The sequence below is a fragment of the Saccopteryx bilineata genome, chromosome 4 (assembly GCF_036850765.1).
Source record: "Saccopteryx bilineata isolate mSacBil1 chromosome 4, mSacBil1_pri_phased_curated, whole genome shotgun sequence".
NCBI lineage: Eukaryota > Metazoa > Chordata > Mammalia > Chiroptera > Emballonuridae > Saccopteryx > Saccopteryx bilineata.
In genome coordinates, this window is record NC_089493.1 from 285,173,383 (window position 1) to 285,194,610 (window position 21,228).

General features: G+C 49.8%; 1 protein-coding gene across 2 annotated transcripts in view; it reads right to left on the reverse strand.

The window, feature by feature from the left end:
• Window positions 1-9,209: 9,209 nt before the first annotated feature.
• Window positions 9,210-21,228, reverse strand: part of SEC14L5 (SEC14 like lipid binding 5) — a 54,658-nt gene continuing 42,639 nt past the window's right edge. For both annotated transcript variants that reach the window (XM_066274957.1, XM_066274956.1), the window contains 2 exons: window positions 20,337-20,497; window positions 9,210-11,369 (listed from right to left, as the gene is read on the reverse strand). In XM_066274957.1, the coding sequence (XP_066131054.1) occupies window positions 11,255-11,369; window positions 20,337-20,497 (276 nt within the window). In that variant the 3' untranslated portion in view covers window positions 9,210-11,254. The remainder of the gene's footprint in view (window positions 11,370-20,336; window positions 20,498-21,228) is intronic.

Genomic DNA, 21,228 nt, shown 5'->3' on the forward strand with positions numbered 1-21,228 from the left:
TTTTGCAGGAGGTTGAAATTTTTGAAATTCAGTTCTTCAAAAATTTTCCGAAAATTCACACCCCCCCTTTGACAAGTTCCTAGCACGCCAGTGTCTGCAGCAGCGACTCACTGTGCACCACCACGTGACACCACGTACCCTCAGGAGGCAGACGTGTGAAGTCAGACCTCGGCATTGCCCTTGAGCAGTAGGGTATCAATAACTTGCACGGTGCAGTTCCAATAATGTAACATGAGGCATAAGTGGGTAAAAGGAGCCCCTGGGCAGTGGCTGAATTCTGAGCCATGGACTCAGGGCACTCAGAGGTCTTAACAGGTGGGGCTGCTTCACCTGAGTCAGGAGCCCCTTCCAGCTCCCTGATGTATTGTGGGTAATTCGGGGCTTCTCACTTTAGTGTGTACGTGAGACACCTGGAGATCTCGTTAAGATGCAGATTCTGGCCCGAGGCTGAGAGTTGACGTCTAACAAGCTCCCAGGTGGTGCCGAGGCTGACCCTGGGCACGCTGAACGGAAAAGGTTCAGCGCACTGTATTTCAGTAGCATTTAAATTAGTTACCAATGTTCAGAAGTCAAGAGGAACAGCTCCAGGTCTCTGGTTTCTGTTTAAGAGAGTGGTAGTGGCCCCAGCGGATGCCCTCAGGAGGCAGGGGCTCCCAGGGTGGGGGTCTGCAGCCCTGCAGGCAACTCCAGGGGCTCCCAGCCTTGTGAGCATTCATTCATAACTTGTGGCCCTGCAGGGTCTTTAGGAAGTGCCCGACAGCCCCCTGCACCGTGGACAGGTGTCACACTGTGTGCATCACACTGTGTGCTTAGCAGCTGTTCCGGAAGGGGCATGCGGAGGGCCACAGCTCCCAGGAGCTCTTCAAACATGCCCGTGCACGTGATGGGGTGCGTGTTTGCGGCCCCCTTAAATCCATATGTTGAAGCCTTAACACCCAGTGTGACTGTATGAGGAGCCTGGGCTTTTGATCTAAGTAAATTAGATGAAGTCGTGAGGGTGGTGGCCTCCTGATGCGATTAGCACTCACAAGAGGAAGAGACCAGGAAGCCCCCTCGCCACATGCCCACACACAGTGAGGTGACAAGCCAGGCCCTCACCAGGACCACATGTGTCAGCACCTTGCCCTTGGGTTCCCAGCCTCCAGAACTGTGAGGACTACGTGTTTCTAAGCCTCCCAGTCTGGCATGTGTCACAGCAGCCCGAGCCGGCTGGGAGAGGTGGCACACCTGGAGTCGTCACCTCGTGCTGCCCAGGAAACCAGTCCCAAACTTGGTGGCTTATCATGAAAAAATAACTATTTCTCACAATTCTCGGGTCGACCGGGTGATTCTGTTCATGTGGGCTGGGATCAGTGACTTCGGCAGAGCTCACTGTGTGCCTCCCACCAGCGAGTGGGCCAGCTCGGGCTGGCATGGAGGGCCACCACTGCGGAGGTAGTTCTGTTTTCCTCTGGCGTCTTGTCCTCCAGGAGGCAGGCTTGGGCTTGGGTCAAAGAGGAGGGAGACAGATTCCAGAAAAGAAGCAAGGGAGGCCTTTGGAAGCCTCTGCTCAGACTTGTTTGCCCACATCCTATCGGTCCCCAGGCCTGCTGGCTTTCCCGGGAAAGGAGACAGACTCCACCCCTTCCAGAGCCCAGCTGCTGAGGAACATGAATATAGGAAACCAGCCCATTGTGAGGAAAACAGCTGTGTTAGGCTTGCTCGCTGGCTTCCCAGCTGCACGCACTTTGCATGATTAGTGCATGAGCACGTGGCAGAAAGCCACGCGTGTGTCTATAAAAAGCTATGGTGCTTGCCCTCAGTGGCGATTGTCCCAGGTTGCTCTCCTGCTGCTGCAAGGTGAGGTTTTCTGGTTCCCTTAGCTGCCACCACGAGAGGTGGTTTTCCTGATCCCTTGCCCTCCACTGCGAAAAGCAGTTTCCTTTCCTTATCTACTCACCCCGTCTCTGTGAGCCTCCAATAAACGGGCCTGGCCCCACGCTTTCTAGCCCCGCGGTTCCTCTACTGTCTGCCCGAATCCAGTGCGAACCCGCCTGGCCTCGGCCACAGCATTGCACCCGTCGCTGCAGTTGAGTTACTATAAAGCGGCTGTAGTTTCGCGTTAGAAAAGAGGAATGCAGAAGAGTGATCAGCCCTCAGCCTCCCAAGGTCCTGTAAGGAAGTGTCTGTGGGTCTGTGTGTCTTTCTGTCTGTCCCCTGAAGATGGGCAGAGGTAAGTGGAAGCCACTGATGTTCCCGTACAGGATGCTGTGTTTCAGTCCTCTGGCCAGTGCCACCCAGCCTGCCAGTCACTAAAGGGTCCACCTCCTCACTTAGCACCTCTCCTGCTTTGTGTCCCAGGTGGGAGGGGGAAGAGGGATTACAGGAGAGCATTCTCAGCCTGTCCGGGGCTCGAGGACAGCCACTTGTTCAAGGAACCAAGTGAAGGCTGCAAGTTGTAATTCCTCCCTCAGGAAATGTATGCAAACAAGTTCACGTGTTCCTCCATCTGGAAGGTGCATTTTGTATTTTGCTTTCTTTTGATGCACCAAGCGGCCCCGGGTTGCTCTGATATTCAAGGGTAGGACATAGTGGCAAGAGCTCGAGCAAGTTCCCGGACACCTTGGGATGGTTTCGGCGTATTCCTGAGGGTACAGTTCCTGAGCCTGGCTGCGGGTCAGAATGCGTTCCCCAGGGATGTTCTAGGACCTCCCTGCAGACTTCCGGACCCCACCGCAGACCCACTGAACCAGAATGCCAGGAGCAGAGGGGCCCGGGAACCTGCAGGGAGCACCCGCAGAGGCTGAGGCAGCAGACTGTGGAAAGCCTTGTCATGACAGCTCCACGCCTGCAGAGGGCTCCTCTCCGTGTCCTTGGCTGTGCTGGCAGCTGCGCTGCAGGTCACAGTTCTGTGCACAGGCTTGCTGGGTTCCAGCTCCGGGGAGGGCCTGAAGGGGGCGCAGCACGGCATGCCCGAGGGGTCCCTGGTTCGGCGACTGGGACATGTCCGCCTTCCCTTTGGCCCCAAGGAATTTTTTTTATTTTTTAGTTTGTCACAGGGGTATCTATTCTCTTTGCCTGACATCCAGTTCCTCTTCAACTGCCCCGTCTGAGTCTGGATCCTCCCCGCAGCAGAACCTGATGTGAGGGCAAGTAGTATATTTGGGAGGTGACCCCAAGAATCCCTGGGTGGGAGCCCTGGCTGGGTAGCTCAATTGGTTAGTGTGTCGTCCCCATACACCAAGGTTGCAGGTTCAATCCTGGTCCAGGCACATATAGGAATCAGTCAATAAAAGAAATGGATTCTAAATCTTAAAAGAAAAAATAAAAAGACTCCCTGGATGGAGAGACAGGGAAGTGAGGAGAGAAGGGCAGGCAGCTTGTACATCTGTGCATGGCACATGAGTGGGCAGCTCCCCACTGGGGGCAGCCAGGCTTGCCCACGGGGCCCTCTGGGAGAGAACTAAACACCTGTGCCACCCACAGGCAGGGTGGGAGGCAGGCAGCACTCACCGTGGGTGAGGGCTGCTCCTGGGGGTTAACTCCCTGGCACTGCCAGCCTGCTTCACAGGGGCCAAGCGTGCTTCAGGTAGCCATTGGGGAGAAAATGGAAGTTTCTTGCATCTATACGCCCTTTGCGGTCATGAGAATGTCCAGGGAAGGTGGGCAGGGCGTCACAGGTTGTGGTGGGTTGAGCCACAACCACAAGCCTTCGTCAAGTTGCTTTGGGGTACTACCCCTTCCCCCTTCTCCATCCTTGTGATTCAGCTGGCAGCATCCCCTACCTCCAAGCCCAGGTGACATCAGCACATGGCTCAGAGATAGCCAGATGTCCCAGCTGGCCAGCCAGGGCTCCCCTCCCTCTCGGGACCTCTGATGGAACGAAACTCCACAGGGATTATCCAGTGTCCAGGGCCACGTGGAGGAGGAAAGTGAAGCCAACATGGAGAATTGAACCAAGAGAAAGGGAATAGATGTCACCTGAGCCCCTGGATCCAGCTGTGCCTGTAGCCACTGTCATTCTTGGAGTTCCCAATTATGTGGGCCAGTAAATCCCCATTTTTGCTTGAGGCAGATTGTGTTAGATTCTTGGGTCTCTGGCAACCCAAAAAGTCTGACACTCATAATGTGCCGTTCCAGGAGAGGCATAGTTTGGACACGGGCATTTGCAGAGCTTAGATGGGCCATGGAACAAGAGGCAGGAGTATGTTCTAGATTCCAATACCTACCTTTGGTGTGGGGTGGGGGGACTGTGACACAAATATGCAAGAGCTAAAGTCTTCAAGCTTCAGGATTGCGGGCTGGAGCTTAATGTGACCTAGTTATGGCAGTGCGAGGGTGCCCTCCATGGTTCTGGTGGAATGTGGGAGTCCTGATGGCATGACACGGAACCCTAAGAACTCTGTGTGCTAGGCTGTTGCCATGGTGACACAGCTCAGCTGTTGGGATCTCTTTATAAAACTTTAGCATCAAGAAAGAGTCCAGAAAAAAGTTCCGATTTCGGAACCAACAGGTGGACAATGGAAACAATTCAAGTGCAATGCCACAGCTTTCAATGGAGAAATCTTGGCACCAGAAACCTCCCAAGTCAGAGGTTTCAAATTGTGTTTTCTGGGGACCCACATTGCTCAGACACACCCTGTGTGGCGGAGGCACTGAGTGGGAGAGGAAACGGGCTGGGGAGGAGCGTGCAAGCAGCAGACGCCTCTGACATCCCTGAGGGCCCCCAACTCCACTCCTTCCAGCTCTTCCCAGCTCCTCCAGGTCTGCCCAAGCTCCCACACCAGTGCCCTGAAAGCTCCCTCCGCAGAGGCCCTAGGGGTCCGCCTTGGATGCCAGCCCTGGCCCGGAGGAAGAACTGGTACCAGAGGCAGTCCCTAGGGGACCCAGCATGTTCTGTTCTCTCCAGACCCAAACCCCCGGGGGCTTCGGGGGCAGCACTTCTGTGGAAACAGACGTCAGCAGTGGCCTGCCTTCCTGCCTACCTGCCCCAGGGAGCTCTGTCCTTCTCAACACCTGCCACACCCATGAGTCCGCTGGCTGTTCTTGGAGCACCCTCACACACAGTTCCACGGAGAGCTCGCAGGGCGGGAGTGAACGCGCTGTGACGCCGCACGCGGGGCTGCTTCCTCTCGCTCCATTACATGTGTTGGGCAGGGCTGGGTAACAGAGGCGGGTGGAGACAGTGGCCCTAATGCTGTCACACAAAGGAACCCACCTCCTCTGCTCCCCAAGTGACAGTCCTTGGCTTCCTGCTTCAAAACAAGGGAGAGTTTTCAGAATCCCACTCATGTGGCAGCCAGCATGCCTGCTGTATCCCAAGGGAGCTCCTGGGATGAACAGGTGTTGCCCGGGAAAGGGCCCCACCCTCTCCTGACATCAGGACTTGAGTAAAACCCCAGAACACAAGGCAGGGCAGCCCAGGAAGATGGGCGGCAGGCCTCGCACCTCCACCTGGATACCTGGTCAGTAGAACCCAGGAACCGACCCCCCGAGATCCCAAGTCAGCAGTGCTGAGTGGGCCCCGGGAACCTGCATTTAATACCATGGATAAACTGCACATATCTGGTATGTGCTGTATGCATACACGGAGGGTTGTACGGTGTCCTCCAAAATTCACGTCTACCCAGAACCTCCTTATTTGGAAGTAGGGTCTTTACAGATATAATTAGTTAAGGACCTTGAGATGAAACCCTGGATTAGGGTGGGCCCTACATCTGATGAAGCATATCCTAACAAGAAGAGGAGACACAAGAGATAGGAGCCATGTAACCACCAGCCCGGCAACAACAGGAACCACTGGATCTGGAAGAGGCAGGCAGAATCCTCCCCTAGAGCCTGCTGACACTGATTTCAGACTTCTGGCCTCCAGAACTGGGAGAGAATCAATTTCTTTTGTTTTTAAGCCATCTAGTTTGTGATCATTTGTAACTGCATCCCCAGGAAACTAATACATCTGTGCTTTCTATATTAAAAATGTGCCCCCTGTCCTCTAGAACCAACTTACAACCCCTGAGGGTGATATAACCCTTGTTAAGGCTCTATAGGCCCTGGCCGGTTGGCTCAGTGGTAGAGCGTCGGCCTGGCGTGCAGGAGTCCTGGGTTCGATTCCCAGCCAGGGCACACAGGAGAAGCGCCCATCTGCTTCTCCACCCCTCCCCCTCTCCTTCCTCTCTGTCTCTCTCTTCCCCTCCCGCAGTGAGGCTCCATTGGAGCTAAGCTGGGGATGGCTCCTTGGCCTCTGCCCCAGGCGCTGGAGTGGCTCTGGTCTCGACAGAGCGACGCCCCGGAGGGGCAGAGCATCGCCCCCTGGTGGGCAGAGCGTTGTCCCCTGGTGGGCGTGCCAGGTGGATCCCAGTCAGGCACATGAGGGAGTCTGTCTGTCTGTCTCTCCCCGTTTCCAGCTTCAGAAAAATACAAAAAAAAAAAAAAGGCTCTATAGTCTTAGACAACAGTTGGGCAATTCTTTTTTTTATATTTTTCATTGACTTTTTTCCTTTTTAGAGAGAGAGAAGAGAAATATCAGTTTGTTGTCCCACTTATTTATGCACTCATTGGTTGATTCTTGTAAGTGCCCTGACTGGGGCTCAAACCCATAATCTTGGCGTATAGGGATGGTGCTCTCAGCAAATGAGCTACCCGACCAGGGTGGGTAATTCTTGAACAAGCCAAGGGAAACCTCCAGGGTTTCAGGAAGTAGACAGTAGAGGTATGTCCACATCTGAAACATTTAATGCTTCTGGTTGGAGCAAATGATCAGGCCAAGAAACAGACTGTGTGGAAAAGAATTACACTTTTCTCATTAACAATTCATGTTCCAGGCGGGAAAATCCCAGGGAGTCCAGCATAGGAAAAAAGTCTCACACTCCCCTTATTTCAACCTGCGGAGAGCACAGTCCCTGGCCGGTTGAGGGAGACACCACTCCGAGGGGCGGTTCCACCTGAGTGGATCTGCCCAGGAAACACAAGCAACAACTGAAAGGGAATGTCAGAGGGAAATAATATCCGACACCTACTTTTCTCCAGATGCCTCCGGCGCTGAGCCTTCTGTCCCATGAAAAATAGTGGCAGGCATCCTCGGAAGGAGTCCACTGTCTTTGAATGAGAAGCATTTAATAACCAGAATAACCACTGACTTTTTGGTGAACTCGCTGGTGGGCTGTGGACGTCACAGTCACTCCTTCATCCCAGTACAACCCAATGGATGAGGTAGGCACTGCTGCCCCCATTTCACAGATGAGGGAACTGAGGCACAGAGAGGTTAAGTCACCTGCTGGAGGTTACAGCTAGGTTTGAATCCCACTTTGTCTAAATTTCAAGACCCAGGCTCCTAAACTCAGGGTCTAGGCAGGTCCTATTATGAGTGTGTTTCTGTCCTGGTCGCATCAGGTGAATGAATAAACTGGAGAAAAAACCAAGCCAAGGAACTTCCAGCCTTGAGGCCGGGGAAATTTAGAAGCCAAGATCTTGGCAGCCCTTCCTGGAATTTTTCATTCCAAGCTTCTCAAAGGTCAGAAGATGGCGTATTGATGGCCGATGTTCCCATGTGGGCCCCAGAGACCTTCAACACAAGAGAATTGTAGGAGACAGTGCTGCGGCCACCTGCTGCTTCTCTGGACAGCTCCCCTTGTGCTTGGGTGACTGGTACTCCCTTATCCCACTGTCACTTCTGGAGGGAACGTCCATCACAGAGCCTCAACCCCCGTGGCCAGTGCACGCACAGAGTGAGCATGCAGCTCATGCAGGGCCCATCCGAGCCCTCTGTGGGGTCTGAAATGGAATGAGCATCTGGACCTTAGAGATGGTGAGCCCTGTGGTTGGTAGGTTAGGGGATGCTGGTAGCCACTTCCCACCGGAGAGAGGAGAGACAAGGCCAGTATGCAAAGAGAGGGAGAGCCAAGAGGCCTGGGTGAAGCTGGGGTGGGGGCGTTCTGAAGGGGAGAGCTGAGTGGGCCTGAGGCCCCTTATTTCTCCTGTAAAACATCTGGACTGCTGACAGAAGACCCTCACCTCTGGAATCGGCAGACTCAGTTTCCAGTTATCAAAAGCCATTTCTAACCCTAAGTCAAGGAAAGGCTTCTCCCCCTTCGCTGGGTGCTAGTCTTAGACAATAAGCATGCAGGGAGTGCTAGCGCAGCTTACCCCAAAATGCTTGTAGGGTAACACGTAGTTTTTTTTTTTTTTTTTTTCATTTTTTCATTTTTCTGAAGCTGGAAACGGGGAGAGACAGTCAGACAGACTCCCGCATGCGCCTGACCGGGATCCACCCGGCACGCCCACCAGGGGCGACGCTCTGCCCACCAGGGGGCGATGCTCTGCCCATCCTGGGCGTCGCCATATTGCGACCAGAGCCACTCTAGCGCCTGAGGCAGAGGCCACAGAGCCATCCCCAGCGCCCGGGCCATCTCTGCTCCAATGGAGCCTTGGCTGCGGGAGGGGAAGAGAGAGACAGAGAGGAAAGCGCGGCAGAGGGGTGGAGAAGCAAACGGGCGCTTCTCCTGTGTGCCCTGGCCGGGAATCGAACCCAGGTCCTCCGCACGCTAGGCCGACGCTCTACCGCTGAGCCAACCGGCCAGGGCGGTAACACGTAGTTTTAAGAGGCAAGCTAGAAATTCATCTAAAGGTGGTTGACAGTATCACAAATGGCTCTCAGCAAGAAGTGCGTGGTAGCCCTGGCCGGTTGGCTCAGTGGTAGAGTGTCAGCCTGGCGTGCAGGAGTCCCGGGTTCGATTCCCGGTCAGGGCAAACAGGAGAAGCGCCCATCTGCTTCTCCACCCCTCCCCCTCTCCTTCCTCTCTGTCTCTCTCTTCCCCTCCTGCAGCCAAAGCTCCATTGGAGCAAAGTTGGCCCGGGCACTGAGAATGGCTCCATGGCCTCTGCCTCAGGCGCTAGAATGGCTCTGGTTGCAACAGAGTGGCGCCCCAGATGGGCAGAGCATCGCCCCCTGGTGGGTATGCCGCGTATATCCCGGTCGGGCGCATGCGGGAGTCTGTCTGACTCCCTGTTTCCATCTTCAGAAAAATACAAAAAAAAAAAAAAAAGAAGTGCGTGGTCACACGGGGCATTTTTTTTTTTTTTTAAGTAAAATGCATGATATGGTAGACCCGTAGGAATTTCAGGATACGACTACTCCCTTTTAAATTGGTTTTTTTTTTAATTAATTTTTATTTTATTTATTCATTTTAGAAAGGAAAGAGAGAGAGAGTAGACAGAGAGAGAGAAGGGGGAGGAGCAGGAAGCATCAACTCCCATATGTGCCTTGACCAGGCAAGCCCAGAGTTTTGAACCAGCAACCTCAGCATTTCCAGGTTGACGCTTTATCCACTGTGCCACCACAGGTCAGGCCACGGGGCAATTCATTTTGAGAATGTCTCCAGTCTCCCTCATTCCCTCTCCTTCACATGCACGCACACACCTTGATGCAGGATGCGGGTTTAGATTTTGTTTCTATACCTGAGAAGCAAACGGAAACCTACAGAGGTAGACCAGTCTCCCTCTATGCAAGAAGAAGGGTGTCTCCTTCCCTCGGCTCTAGGTTTGGGGTTGGGGTTCGCATGGAAGTAAGCTTGTTCTTCTTGTCCCATCATGCCAAGCCTGCAGGGAAGTGACGATCCCCACAGTTATAAGCCCACCCCTTGGGCAAGGCCCAGTGACTCTGGATGATGGCCCAAGACCACCCCCAACTGTAAGTAAGGTTATGAGATAGAAGTAGCATGAGCGTCTCGGCTGCAGACAGGAGCCCTGGCTGCCTGCCAAGCCATTTCAGTGAGGTGGCTTGCCCGCAGACAAGGCAAGTGAGGTGACCTGGGCTAGGGGTGGATCTAATAGAGAGGGGTGGGACTGGCGTGGCCTTTGTGTGTCTGTTGCCTTTATGTGGCAATGGTGGCCCTGTTTTGCCAACACTACCAAATGCCTAAGGGAAGCCAGAAATTCCCAATTTTTAAATTGCTCTATAGGCAAAAAAAAAGAACACTAAAGGCAGGCCAGATCAGACTGCAGGCTGCCACCTGGCAACTTATGACCTGTCGTCTTTTTGGAGGCCCAGGAAAAAAAAAAAGAGATAAATGTCCTCAGGCCCCAAGGATGTACACATCTCTCCCATGCGGGAACTCGGGGAAAGTCTGTCTGTCCTGGAGTTGGTTCCAGGAGTCACATTTGACCCAGGGCAAAGTCAGAGCCTCCGTCCCACAGGAAAGTCCTGATGCCAGGCTGAGCTCCTGTACCAGATATGCAGGCCCTCCCGGACTGGCCAGTTACCTGTGCCCGTGGATGGTGATCCTTTTTACGTGGGTCTCTATAGCTTACAACCAAAAAAAGTCATAATGAGCGAGCTCCCAGGAGAGAAAGGGACCTCCAGAGGAGTATCAAGAGCCTGAACCGCGTCATCACTGCCTGACACTTAGCAGAAACATGCGCCTTCCCATCCTCTTCAAGTTAGGGGTGGTCAGGGTGAGGCCCTCCCAGCCAAGTGCTAGGAAAATGGATTTCAAATCCAGGGTGGGCTGCTCCCCACAGAAAGCAAAGCCTGTAGTGCATCTATCTGCTCACCGTACCTGCCTCGGTGAATATCTGCCATTTCTGCTTGCCCAGTAGTCTTTCCCTCTTCTCCTTAGAGGACCTCAATATGAGAGGCCCCTTGTGCTTTTTAGGCCTGGTTGTTGGCTCCAGGGACAAGCATGTGGTCCAGGCTGGCCAATCACAGCACCCTCCTCCCCACACAGTGATTGGTCCAGATTGGGCATAGGACCTTGCTGGCCAATCAGTGTTGTCCATTTCCCTGGCAACTGTAATTGGTTCCGGGACTAGCATGGAGCCCAGGCAGGCTGATTAAACTCAGTTCAGAGAGTTTGGAGAAACTTTGGGAGAAGGAAGTGCTCTTCTGGAGCTGAGCTGGGAGGAAAGAGGGGTGGAGCCTCATGGCAATGGGGAAGGTACCTGAGAAGGAGGCCATCCCAGAAAAAGCAGAGGCAGAAAGAAAGAGGGGGGCTGAGCCTCATGACATCCCTGAGCTCCCAGACCAGGCAGACCTGAAAGTGGTCCACCCACTCCTTGGCTTTTCGTTGCCCAAAGCCCAAAGGACATGGTTCTGACTTAGAGGCTCCCACACGCAAGCCAGGAGCTGAATCATTGCTGTCAGCTTCAGACACCCCAACTTTGGCAGTGTCCAGACCCAAGCTGCAGCCCACGTGGTCCTGGGTCGCAGTGCAAGTTGGCTTCTAGTTGCAGACCCCTGACACGGTAGGCGAGTAGACGGCCCTGCAGGGCTCAGTCCTGGCTATCTGGAGACCAGGGAGCTGCTGTGGGACTGGCCGGAGGAGGCGGAGGAGGAGGTGGCAGCGCTGAGATGGGAGAAACGGCTGGTGCAGGACTCCAGGCTGGACATGGAGCCCCTGGGGAGGAAAGGCATAGCACAAATATGACCTTGCGGTGGAGACACAGACCTGGGGCTCACCCTCAGCAGTGGAAAGGCTGGGGCTGCTGCCAGTGAGCCCCCAGGGCTCTTTCCCCAGGGATGGTGAACACCCAGGTGCAGAGGGCAAGTGCAGAGAGCAAAGCAAGTGAGGCCAAGATGAGAAATGAAGCTCCACCCATTTCCCTGCCCTTGCACCCACAAGCAGAGCCCAACCTGCTACAAACCATTCCGGGCTTTTATTGAACGGGGTGGGGGGTGGCTAGCCTAGCCCAGCGTGGTCCCACAGCCTAGGGAGTCCCCAGCCCCTATCCCCACTCTCACCCCCTCCTTTCAGCTCCTCCAACACTCCTGTCTTGGGACATTTGTATGTCTGTGCCTCCTGCCAGAAGCCTTTCGCTCCGGCCCACTTTGTCTAGTTAACTCCCACTCCAAACCTCAGAGTAGAACCGTCCAGAACTTTCTGTGATGACAGACGTATATCTGTTCTATCACAGCAGCCTTTGGCCACGTGGGGCTACTAGGCACTCCAAATATGGCTATGGAGACCGAGGAATTGAATTTTTAATTTTATTTCATTCTAATAGCCAAGTTTAAAGTGCTGTGTGGTGGCGCAGTGTGATAAAGCGTCGACTTGGAACACTTAGGCTGCCGGTTTGAAACCCTGGGCTTGCCTGGTCAAGGCACATAAAGGAGTTGATGCTTCCTGCTCCTCCCCCTTGTCTCTCTCTCTCTCTCTCTCTCTCTCTTTCTTTCTCTCTCTCTCTGAAAATTGAATATATAAAGCCTTAAAAAATAAAATAAAGTGCTGCCTGTGGCTAGTAGCTTTTGGTTGAACAGTGCAGCTTTAGGGACTGGCTACTCAGTGTGGACTGGGGGCCAGCCCCAACCTGTCTTCTAGACCTTGTTAGAGCACACACTCTTGGGCTGCATTTTGACAAGCCCCGGAGGTGACTTGTGGGCACCAATGTCACTTCCCAGACACCTCCCCACACCCCTTGCCCACCCTGTGCCAGGCCCCTTGCTGTGCATTCTGACAGCATCCTATGTTAAGACCTCCAGCACCTCCTGGCTGTGTGACCTCAGGATAAAGACCCCGGGCTGGAATACCTTCAGGGCACACATCTGTGAATTATGTGGCCTCCTGCTCCACGACAGCAGACCCTGTCTGTCTGGCTCCCCCACCCCTCAGGGCCCAGCCAGGTGCCTGCCCACTGAGTGTGGCCAGCAAACAGCCTGTGAACTGGTTCTCCATGAGGCTGATGAAGGACAGGGCATGCAGGTTCCCCAACTGACCAGACAGGCTGGGGAGCAGTGTCTAGCCCATTCCTCTGTGCCCACCCGCCATCCTCTGATGCCTATGTCTGCATGTCTGAGTCCCTCTGGCCAAAACAGGCCACCTCCCAAAAAGGGAAACACTAGCCCCCTGCCACACCATGGGACCCTACTTAGAGAAAAGATGGTGTCCCAGTGCTTCTCACGCTGGGCTGCTCGTGCCCTGAGGATCCTTGCAGCAATGCCTGGAGGTGGGTCCAGATGCAACACCTTTCTGGAGCCTCCCTTTAATGCCATGGTGAGGAATTTAAAGCGTTATTTTTAGTTTGATGTAGTCCCATTCATTTCTTTTTGCTTTTGTTTCCCTTGATGGAGGTGGCATATCCAAAAAGATATTGCTAAGACCAATCAATGTCAAAAAGTTTACTAAGACTATAGCCTGACCAGGCGGTGGCGCAGTGGATAGAGCGTCGGACTGGGATGCAGAGGACCCAGGTTCGAGACCCCGAGGTCGCCAGCTTGAGCACAGGCTCATCTGCTTTGAGCAAAAGCCCACCAACTTGAACCCAAGGTCTCTGGCTCCAGCAAGGGGCTACTCGGTCTGCTGAAGGCCCGCGATCAAGGCACATATGAGAAAGCAATCAATGAACAACTAAGGTGTTGCAACGCGCAATGAAAAACTAATGATTGATGCTTCTCATCTCTCTCCGTTCCTGTCTGTCTGTCCCTGTCTATCCCTCTCTCTGACTCACTCTCTGTCTCTGTAAAAAATAAAAAAATAAAAAAAATAAGAGTTTACTAAAAATATAAAGTTTTTTTAAAAGGGTTTACTATGTTTTCTTCTAATTTTATGGTTTCAGGTCTTACAGTTAAATCTTTCATCCATTTTGAGTTTTTGTACATAGTGTAAGAGCGGCCATTTCACCTTTTTGCAGGTCTGTCCAGTATTCCCAATATCACTCATTAAAGGGACTGGCATTGCTCCATTGTATATTCTTACCTCCTTTGTCATAGATTAATTGACCATATAAGCAAAGGCTTATTTCTGGGCTCTATATTCCATTCCATTGTTCTATGTGTCTATTTTTATGCCAGTACCATGCTGTTTTGAATTGTACAGCCTTTAGTATAGTTTGAAATTAGACAGCATGGTACCTCCAACTTTGTTCTTCTTTCTCAAGATTGTGTTGGCTATTTTGAGGTCTTTTGTGGTTCCATATAAATTTTAGGATTATTTGCTCTAATTATGAGAAGAATGCCATTGGTACTTTGACGGGGTTTGCATTGGATCTATAGATTACTATAGTTAGTATGGATGTTTTAACAATATTAATCCCCAGTCCATGAGCATGGTATATCCTTCCATTTATTTGTGTTCTCTTTAATTTTTTTTAAATGTTCTACAGTGTTTAGAGTATAAGTATTTCACCTCATTAGTTAAATTTATTCCTAGTAGGTCTTTAATGTTCTTTGGGTGCAATTGTAAGTAGGGTTGTTTTCTTAACTACTTCTGACTGTTCATTATTGTGTATAGAAACACAATAGATTTTTGCATATTGATTTTGTATCCTGCAACTTTACTGAATTCATTTATCCTAATAATTTTTTAGTGGAATCTTTAGGGTTTTTATATATAGTATCATGTCATCTGCAAATAGTGACAGTTTTACTTCTTCCTTTTTAATTCAGATGCCTTTTATTTCTCTGTCTTATCTGATTGCTATGGCTAGGACTTACAATACTATACTGATTAAAAGTGGTAAGAGTAGGTAGGCATCCTTGTCTTATCTCTGATCTTAGGGGAAAGGCTTTCTGCTTTTCACAACTGGATATGATGTTAACTGTGGGTTTGTCATTTATAGCCTTTATTATGTTGGGGTATGTTCCCTCTATATTCACTTTGTTGAGTTTTTATCATAAATAGAAGTTGAATTTTCACAAATGTTTTTTCTTCATTTATTGTGGTGATCATATGATTTTTATCCTGGTTTCATTTTTTAATGTTTATTTTATTGATTTTAGAAAGAGAGGAAGGAGGAGGGATAGGAACATCTATCCATTCCCATATGTGCTCTGACCAGGGATTGAACCAGTAACTTATGCACTTAAGGATAGTCCTCTAACCAACTAAGCCATCCAGCCAGGGCTATCCTTGGTTCATTGATGTAGTGTATCAGATTGATTGTTTTGTGAACCATCCTTGTGTGCCTGGAATAAATCCCACTTGATCATGGTGTATGATCCTTTGAATTTGGTTTGCTAATATTCTGTTAAGAATTTTTGCATATATGTTCATCAGGAATATTGTCATATAGTTTTATTTTTATTTATTTGTGTTGGTTTCTTTTTGTAGTGTCTTTGTCTGGTTTTGGTATCAAGGTAATGTTGGCTTTGTAGAATGAGCTTAGAAGTGTTCCTTCCTCTTTAATTTTAAAAAAAAAAAATTGAGAAAGATAGGTATTACTTCTTCTGTAAATGTTTGATAGAATTCACCGTTTGGTCCTGGACTTTCATTTGTTGAGGGTTTGTTGTTGTTGTTATTGCTTATATTTTGTTGCTAGTAATTGGTCTATTCAGATTTTCTGTTTCTTCCTGGTTCAGTCTTGGAAGATTGCATGTTTCTATCCATTTCTTCTAAGTTGTGTAGTTTGTTGGCATATAATTGTTCATAATATTCTTGAATGATTCTTTGTATTTCGTGGGGTTGGTTTTAACTTCTCATTCATTTCTGAATTTATTTTTGGGGGCTCTCATTTTTCTTCTTGCTGAATCTGGCTAAAGTTTTGTCAATTTTATATATCTTTTCATATTTTTGTCTCTATTTTGTTTATTCCTGCTCTGATCTTTATTCTTTTCTTCTATTTATTTTGGGTTTTGTTTGTACTTTTTCTAGTTCCCATTTGCACTTGAAAAGAATGTATATTCTGCAGTATTGGAATGAAATGTTCTATAATTATCAATTAAGTCAATCTGGTCAAATGTGATATTTAAGGCCATTGTTTCCTTATTGATTTTCTGTCTGAATGACCCATTGATGTAAGTGGGATATTAAATCCCTTACTATTATTGTATTACTGTCAATTTCTCCCTTAATGTCTATTAATATTTGCTTTATATATTTAGGTGCCCCTATGTTGGGTGAGTAAATATTTATGATTTTTATATCCACTTCTTTGACCCCTTTATCATTATGTAATGTGCTTCTTTGTCTCTTTTAGGTCTTTGTGTTTTCTTTGTTGTTTTTGTCTTTTTTGTTTGTTTGTTTTTTGTATTTTTCCAAAGTTAGAAGCGGGGAGACAGTCAGACAGCCTCCTGCATGCGCCCAACCCGGACCCACCCAGCATGCCCACCAGGGGGCGATGCTCTGCCCATCTGGGGCATTGCTATGTTGCAATCAGAGCCATTCTAGCTCCTGAGGCAGAGGCCATGGAGCCGTCCTCAGCGCCCAGTCCAACTCTGCTCCAGTGGAACCTTGGCTGTGGGAGGGGAAGAGAAAGATAGAGAGGAAGGAGAGGGGGAAGGGTGGAGAAGCAGATGGGCGCTTCTCTCGTGTGCCCTGACCAGGAATTGAACCCAGGACTTCCACATGCCAGGCTGACGCTCTACCGCTAGCCAATTGGCCAGGGCCTAGTCTTTGTTTTTAAGTCTACTTTGTCTGATACGAGTATTGCTGCCCCAGCATTCTTTTCATTTCTATTTGTATGGAATATCTTTTTCTATCCCTTCACTTTTAGTCTGTGTGTGTCTTTTAACTGAAGTGAGTCCCTTGTAGGCAGCATACAAATAGGTCTTGTTTTTTTATTCATTCTGCTACCCTATGTCTTTTAAAAAAATTTTTTTAATGTTTATTTCATTGATTTTAGAGAGAGAAAGGAAGGGAGAGAAAGAGAAACAGGAACATCAATCTGTTCCTCTATGTGCCCTGACCAGGAATTGAACTGGCAACCTCGGTGCTTTGGGACAATGCTCTACCAACTGAGCTATCCAGCCAGGGCCATACTATGTCTTTTGATTCAAGTATTTAGTCCATGTACATTTAAAGTAATTGTTTATAGATATGTATTTATTGCTATTTTGTTCAACTTTTGTTGTTTTTGTAATTTTTCTCTGTTCCTTTCTTCTTCTCTTGATCATTTTCCTTTTGGTTGGCTGGTTTTCTTAAATCTTTTGTTTGGATTCATTTCTGTTTAATTTTTGTGTATTTTTATTAGGTTTTGGGTTTGTGGTTACCATATGGTTATATAAATCAAATCCATTTATATCCATCTAAAAGTACTACATTTTTAGTCTCCACTCTCCACTTTGTTTTTGATGTCATATTTGAGATCTTTCTCTTTTGTGTGTTCCCAACTATTTATCGTAGTTATAATTAATTTTGCTACTTTTGTCTTTTAACCTTCATACTAACCTTTTTTTTTCATACTAACCTTTTAAGTGGTTGATATGCTTTGTTTATTATATATCTGCCATTACCTGTAACATTTCTTTTTCATGTATTTTCTTATTTCTGGTCATAGCCTTTTATTTTCTGCTTAAAGACACTTGAATATTTCTTGTAAAGCTTTAGTTTTTTGTCTAGGAAACTATCTCTTCTTCAGTTCTGAATGGTAACCTGCTGGGTAGAGTATTCTAGGTGATAGGTTCCTTTATTTCAGCAATTTAAAATTATCCTGCCAGTTCCTTGTGGCCTGTAAGGTTTCTGCTGAGAAATCGGCTAATAGCCTTACCGGGTTTCCCTTGTATGTGAATAGTTGTTTACCCCTTCCTGCCTTCAAGACTGTCTCTTATCTTTAACTTTTGCCGTTTTAATTACAATACGTCTTTGGTGTGGGCCTCGTTGGGTTCATCTTGTTTGGAACTTTCTGTGCTTCCTGGACCTAGATGTCTGTTTCCTTCTCCAGATTAGGAAAGTTTTCAACCTTTATTTCTTCAGATAGACTTCCTGCCCCTTTCTCTCTCTTCTCCTCTGGGATTCCCTATAATATGAATTTTAATATGTTAGAGATTGTGCCAGAGGTCCCACAAGTCACCTTTGTTTCTCTTATTCTTTTTTTATTTTTTTTTTCTGCCTTTCTGATTGGATTATTTCTACTATTCTATCTTCTAAGTCAGTGGTCCCCAACCTTTTTTGGGCCACGGACCAGTTTAATGTCAGAAAATATTTTCACGGACCGGCCTTTAGGGTGGGACAGATAAATGTATCACGTGACCGAGACAAGCATCAAGAGTGAGTCTTAGTCGGATGTAACAGAGGGCATCTGGTCATTTTTTAAAAATAAAACATCGTTCAGACTTAAATATAAATAAAACAGAAATAATGTAAGTTATTTATTCTTCCTCTGCTGACCTGTACCAAATGGCCCACGGACCGGTACCGTTCTGTGGCCCAGGGGTTGGGGACCACTGTTCTAGGTCACTAAATCATTTTTTTTTTCATGATCTAATCTGATGTTGATTCATTACAATAGATTTTAAATTTCAGTTATTGTGTTCTTCGACTCTGATTGGTTCTTTATTATACTTTCTTTCTCTTTATTGAACTTCTGAGTTCCTCCGTTCTACTCTCAAGTTGGGTGAGAATCCTTATGACCATTTCCTTGAATTATCAGGCAAATTACTTATCTCTGCTTCATTAGGGTTTTTTTCCATTTTTTTCTTGTTTGTTCATTTGTAACATATTCCTCTGTCTTCTCATTGTGTTTGAATTTTTGTGTTTGTTCCTGTGAATTGGATGAGATAGCTATCTCTCCCCATCTTGAAAAAGTGACCTCTGTGCAGATTGTGTGCTGGGTAGGTTTGGCAGGCCAGTTGGAGTTGGGATAGGTGCATGCAGTGCCTGTAGTGCTTGATTGGTGGGAGGAGCAGGCTGGACAAAGTGGCCCATTGTGCACATGCGTGTGTGGTGGCTCCCTGTTGGTCTGGCTATCTGCAGCTAGAGTAGGAGGTCCAAGTGGGGCAGCCCTGTGCATATGCTGCTGTGCCCTGCAGCCCCACAGGAGCAAGCTCCAGAGAGGGTGGTGCCCTACTGTTCCATTTGTCCATGGCAGGAGCAGGGCTCGGGCTGGGCAGCCCAATGCACGTGCACCAGAGTACCCTGAGGGAACTACCAGAACAAGTTCCCCAGATGGGGCTCCCAGTGTGCACATGTGTGCATGGTAGCACCCTGCTGAACCAGGTCCCTATGGCTGGAGTGGGGTCTGGGCTGGGAAGCCCAGTGGATGCACAATACAGCATCCTGCATGAACTGGCTCCAGGCAGGACAGCTGGTGTGTGTGGCAGGGCCATGCTGATCTTCCGCACGTGGGCCACAGCACCCTGTTGGCCCTGCATGAGCTGGCTCCAGGCAGGACAGCCGGTGTGTGTGTGGCAGGGCCATGCTGATCTTCCGCATGTGGGCCTCAGCACCCTGTCGGCCCTGCATGAGCTGGCTCCAGGCAGGACAGCCGGTGTGTGTGTGGCAGGGCCATGCTGATCTTCCGCATGTGGGCCTCAGCACCCTGTCGGCCCTGCATGAGCTGGCTCCAGGCAGGACAGCCGGTGTGTGTGTGGCAGGGCCATGCTGATCTTCCGCACGTGGGCCACAGCACCCTGTCGGCCCTGCATGAACTGTCTCCAGGCAGGACAGCCGGTGTGTGTGTGGCAGGGCCATGCTGATCTTCCACGTGTGGGCCACAGCACCCTGTTGGCCCTACTGAAGGAAGCTCCAGGGCAGGATGGCCTGAAATGCTCAGCAGCGCCTTTGCCTCGTGGCTTAACCAGAACACCTGGAGAGAGCTCCCTCCTGGGCTATCCAGGTGGAGGGGAAATGTAAACAATGGCGCACACCAGCACCTCCAATCTGGAAGAGTTCCCTCCGACCTTGTGGTTCCCCAACCTCCATGCGGTCTCTCTTCCTTTCTTCTGCTGTGCAAGCAGCCCTCAGTTGTCTGTCAGGAGACATTGCTCTAAAAGTAGGTGCTTTTCCAGGGTGTCATGGGAGGTGGCGAGTTCAGCATCCTCCTACGCCATCATCTTGGACCCACCTCTAAAGCGTTATTTTTAGACAGAGACTTACAGCTATTTCATGAAGCAGAATGCAAAGTCACACTCACTTCTGAAAGATACAACGCAAGGCCTTGGAGAAGCCTCCTGCTCTAGCTCCTCACCCTCTGCTTTATTTCTGCTACGTTGTGCTTTCTGAATGCCCCAGTGAAGGGTAGGCTTCTTCCACCATTCCATCCTCGTGACAGCCCACAATGCTGGGGCTCCAGTGGTCCCATTTAACAGAGAGGAAGTCTGAGGCTGAAAGAGGTGAAATGTCTCCCCCAAGGTCACACAGCAACCAGAAAGTGCACGTGGTCTTAACCACTAGATTCCCTGTCTCTCTGAAAGTACCACTTGGGAGGCTCTAGTCTAGACGGTTCTAGAACATTCCCAATCCTGTCTTCTGGAATGCTAGGCGTGAGGGGAGGTCCAGCGAGCAGGACCTCAGGCTCCCCCATCGGTTCTGCAGCTGAGGCAGAGTTTAGATAGAGTGTCCATTTCTCACACTAAGGGGCTGAACCACTAGAAATTTTTAACAGGGCCAGTGCCCCACCCCTGGAGAAGCCCAGAGGCAAGTAGGAGAGGTGAATGCAGCGCCCCCGCCTGGCCTGGAGGGGAGCAAGGCAGGCCCTCTCCCAGCCCCTCCTACCTGAAGTCCTCCGACGCCAGCACCTCATAGTAGTAGAGGAGTTTGCACCTGGGGCCAGGACTGTGCAGAGCTGTCAGGACGTCCTCCACCACACCACCAGGGGGCGCGTGCATGTGCCACTGGAGCAGGTAGATGCCAGGCCACCGGGTCACGTGGGAGCCCTGAAATGGCAGCCACACCTGAGGCGCTAGTTCTCCTGGGGACAGAGCCCCCTTCTAAACCAGCCCACCTGTAAGTCCTTCCTCCAAGAGCCTCCCGAAGCCATCCTTGCTCCCCGCCCACTGTTACCCCCCATCCCTGGCAGCTGAGCATCTCTCTCTGAACCTGGGGGAGGGGGTCAAGGCCCGGCAGGTGCGGCAGTGGGACAGCAGAGGTGTGGTTGGCTAACAGCCTGGATTTTGTTGTGCTTTTGTTCTGTGGAGCAGGCTTTACACACTGAGTTCTGGAGAGGGGTTTGGGAGGGGTGCTCGCAGGTAGTTAGTTTGCTGAGAACCCGGAGAGAATGAGAAAGGGGTGTTGGCTGTTATAAGAAGAGCAGCTTAGGGACACTTGAAACCACATTAACACAATAAATTAAAAATTAAAAAGATAAAAATAAATAAATAAAAACGAAATAATAAGAGCAGCTTCAGGGAAGGGCTGGGATGTTCAATGGCACCCCAACGGGGTGCTGGTGCCCTATACTTCTCCAAGGAGCCTCAGTCAGGGAGTGCTCGCCAGTGCTGTGTGCATGTGTGGATGTGTGTGAGAGAGAGAAAGCAAGTGTATGTGTGCATGCGTGTGTTTGTAGGTGCACGGATGTGTGAATGTGTGTGGACATGCATGTGTGAATGCATGTGTGAGCACTGTACATGTTTGCGTTGTGTGGGGCACATGTATGTGGGTGTGGGTG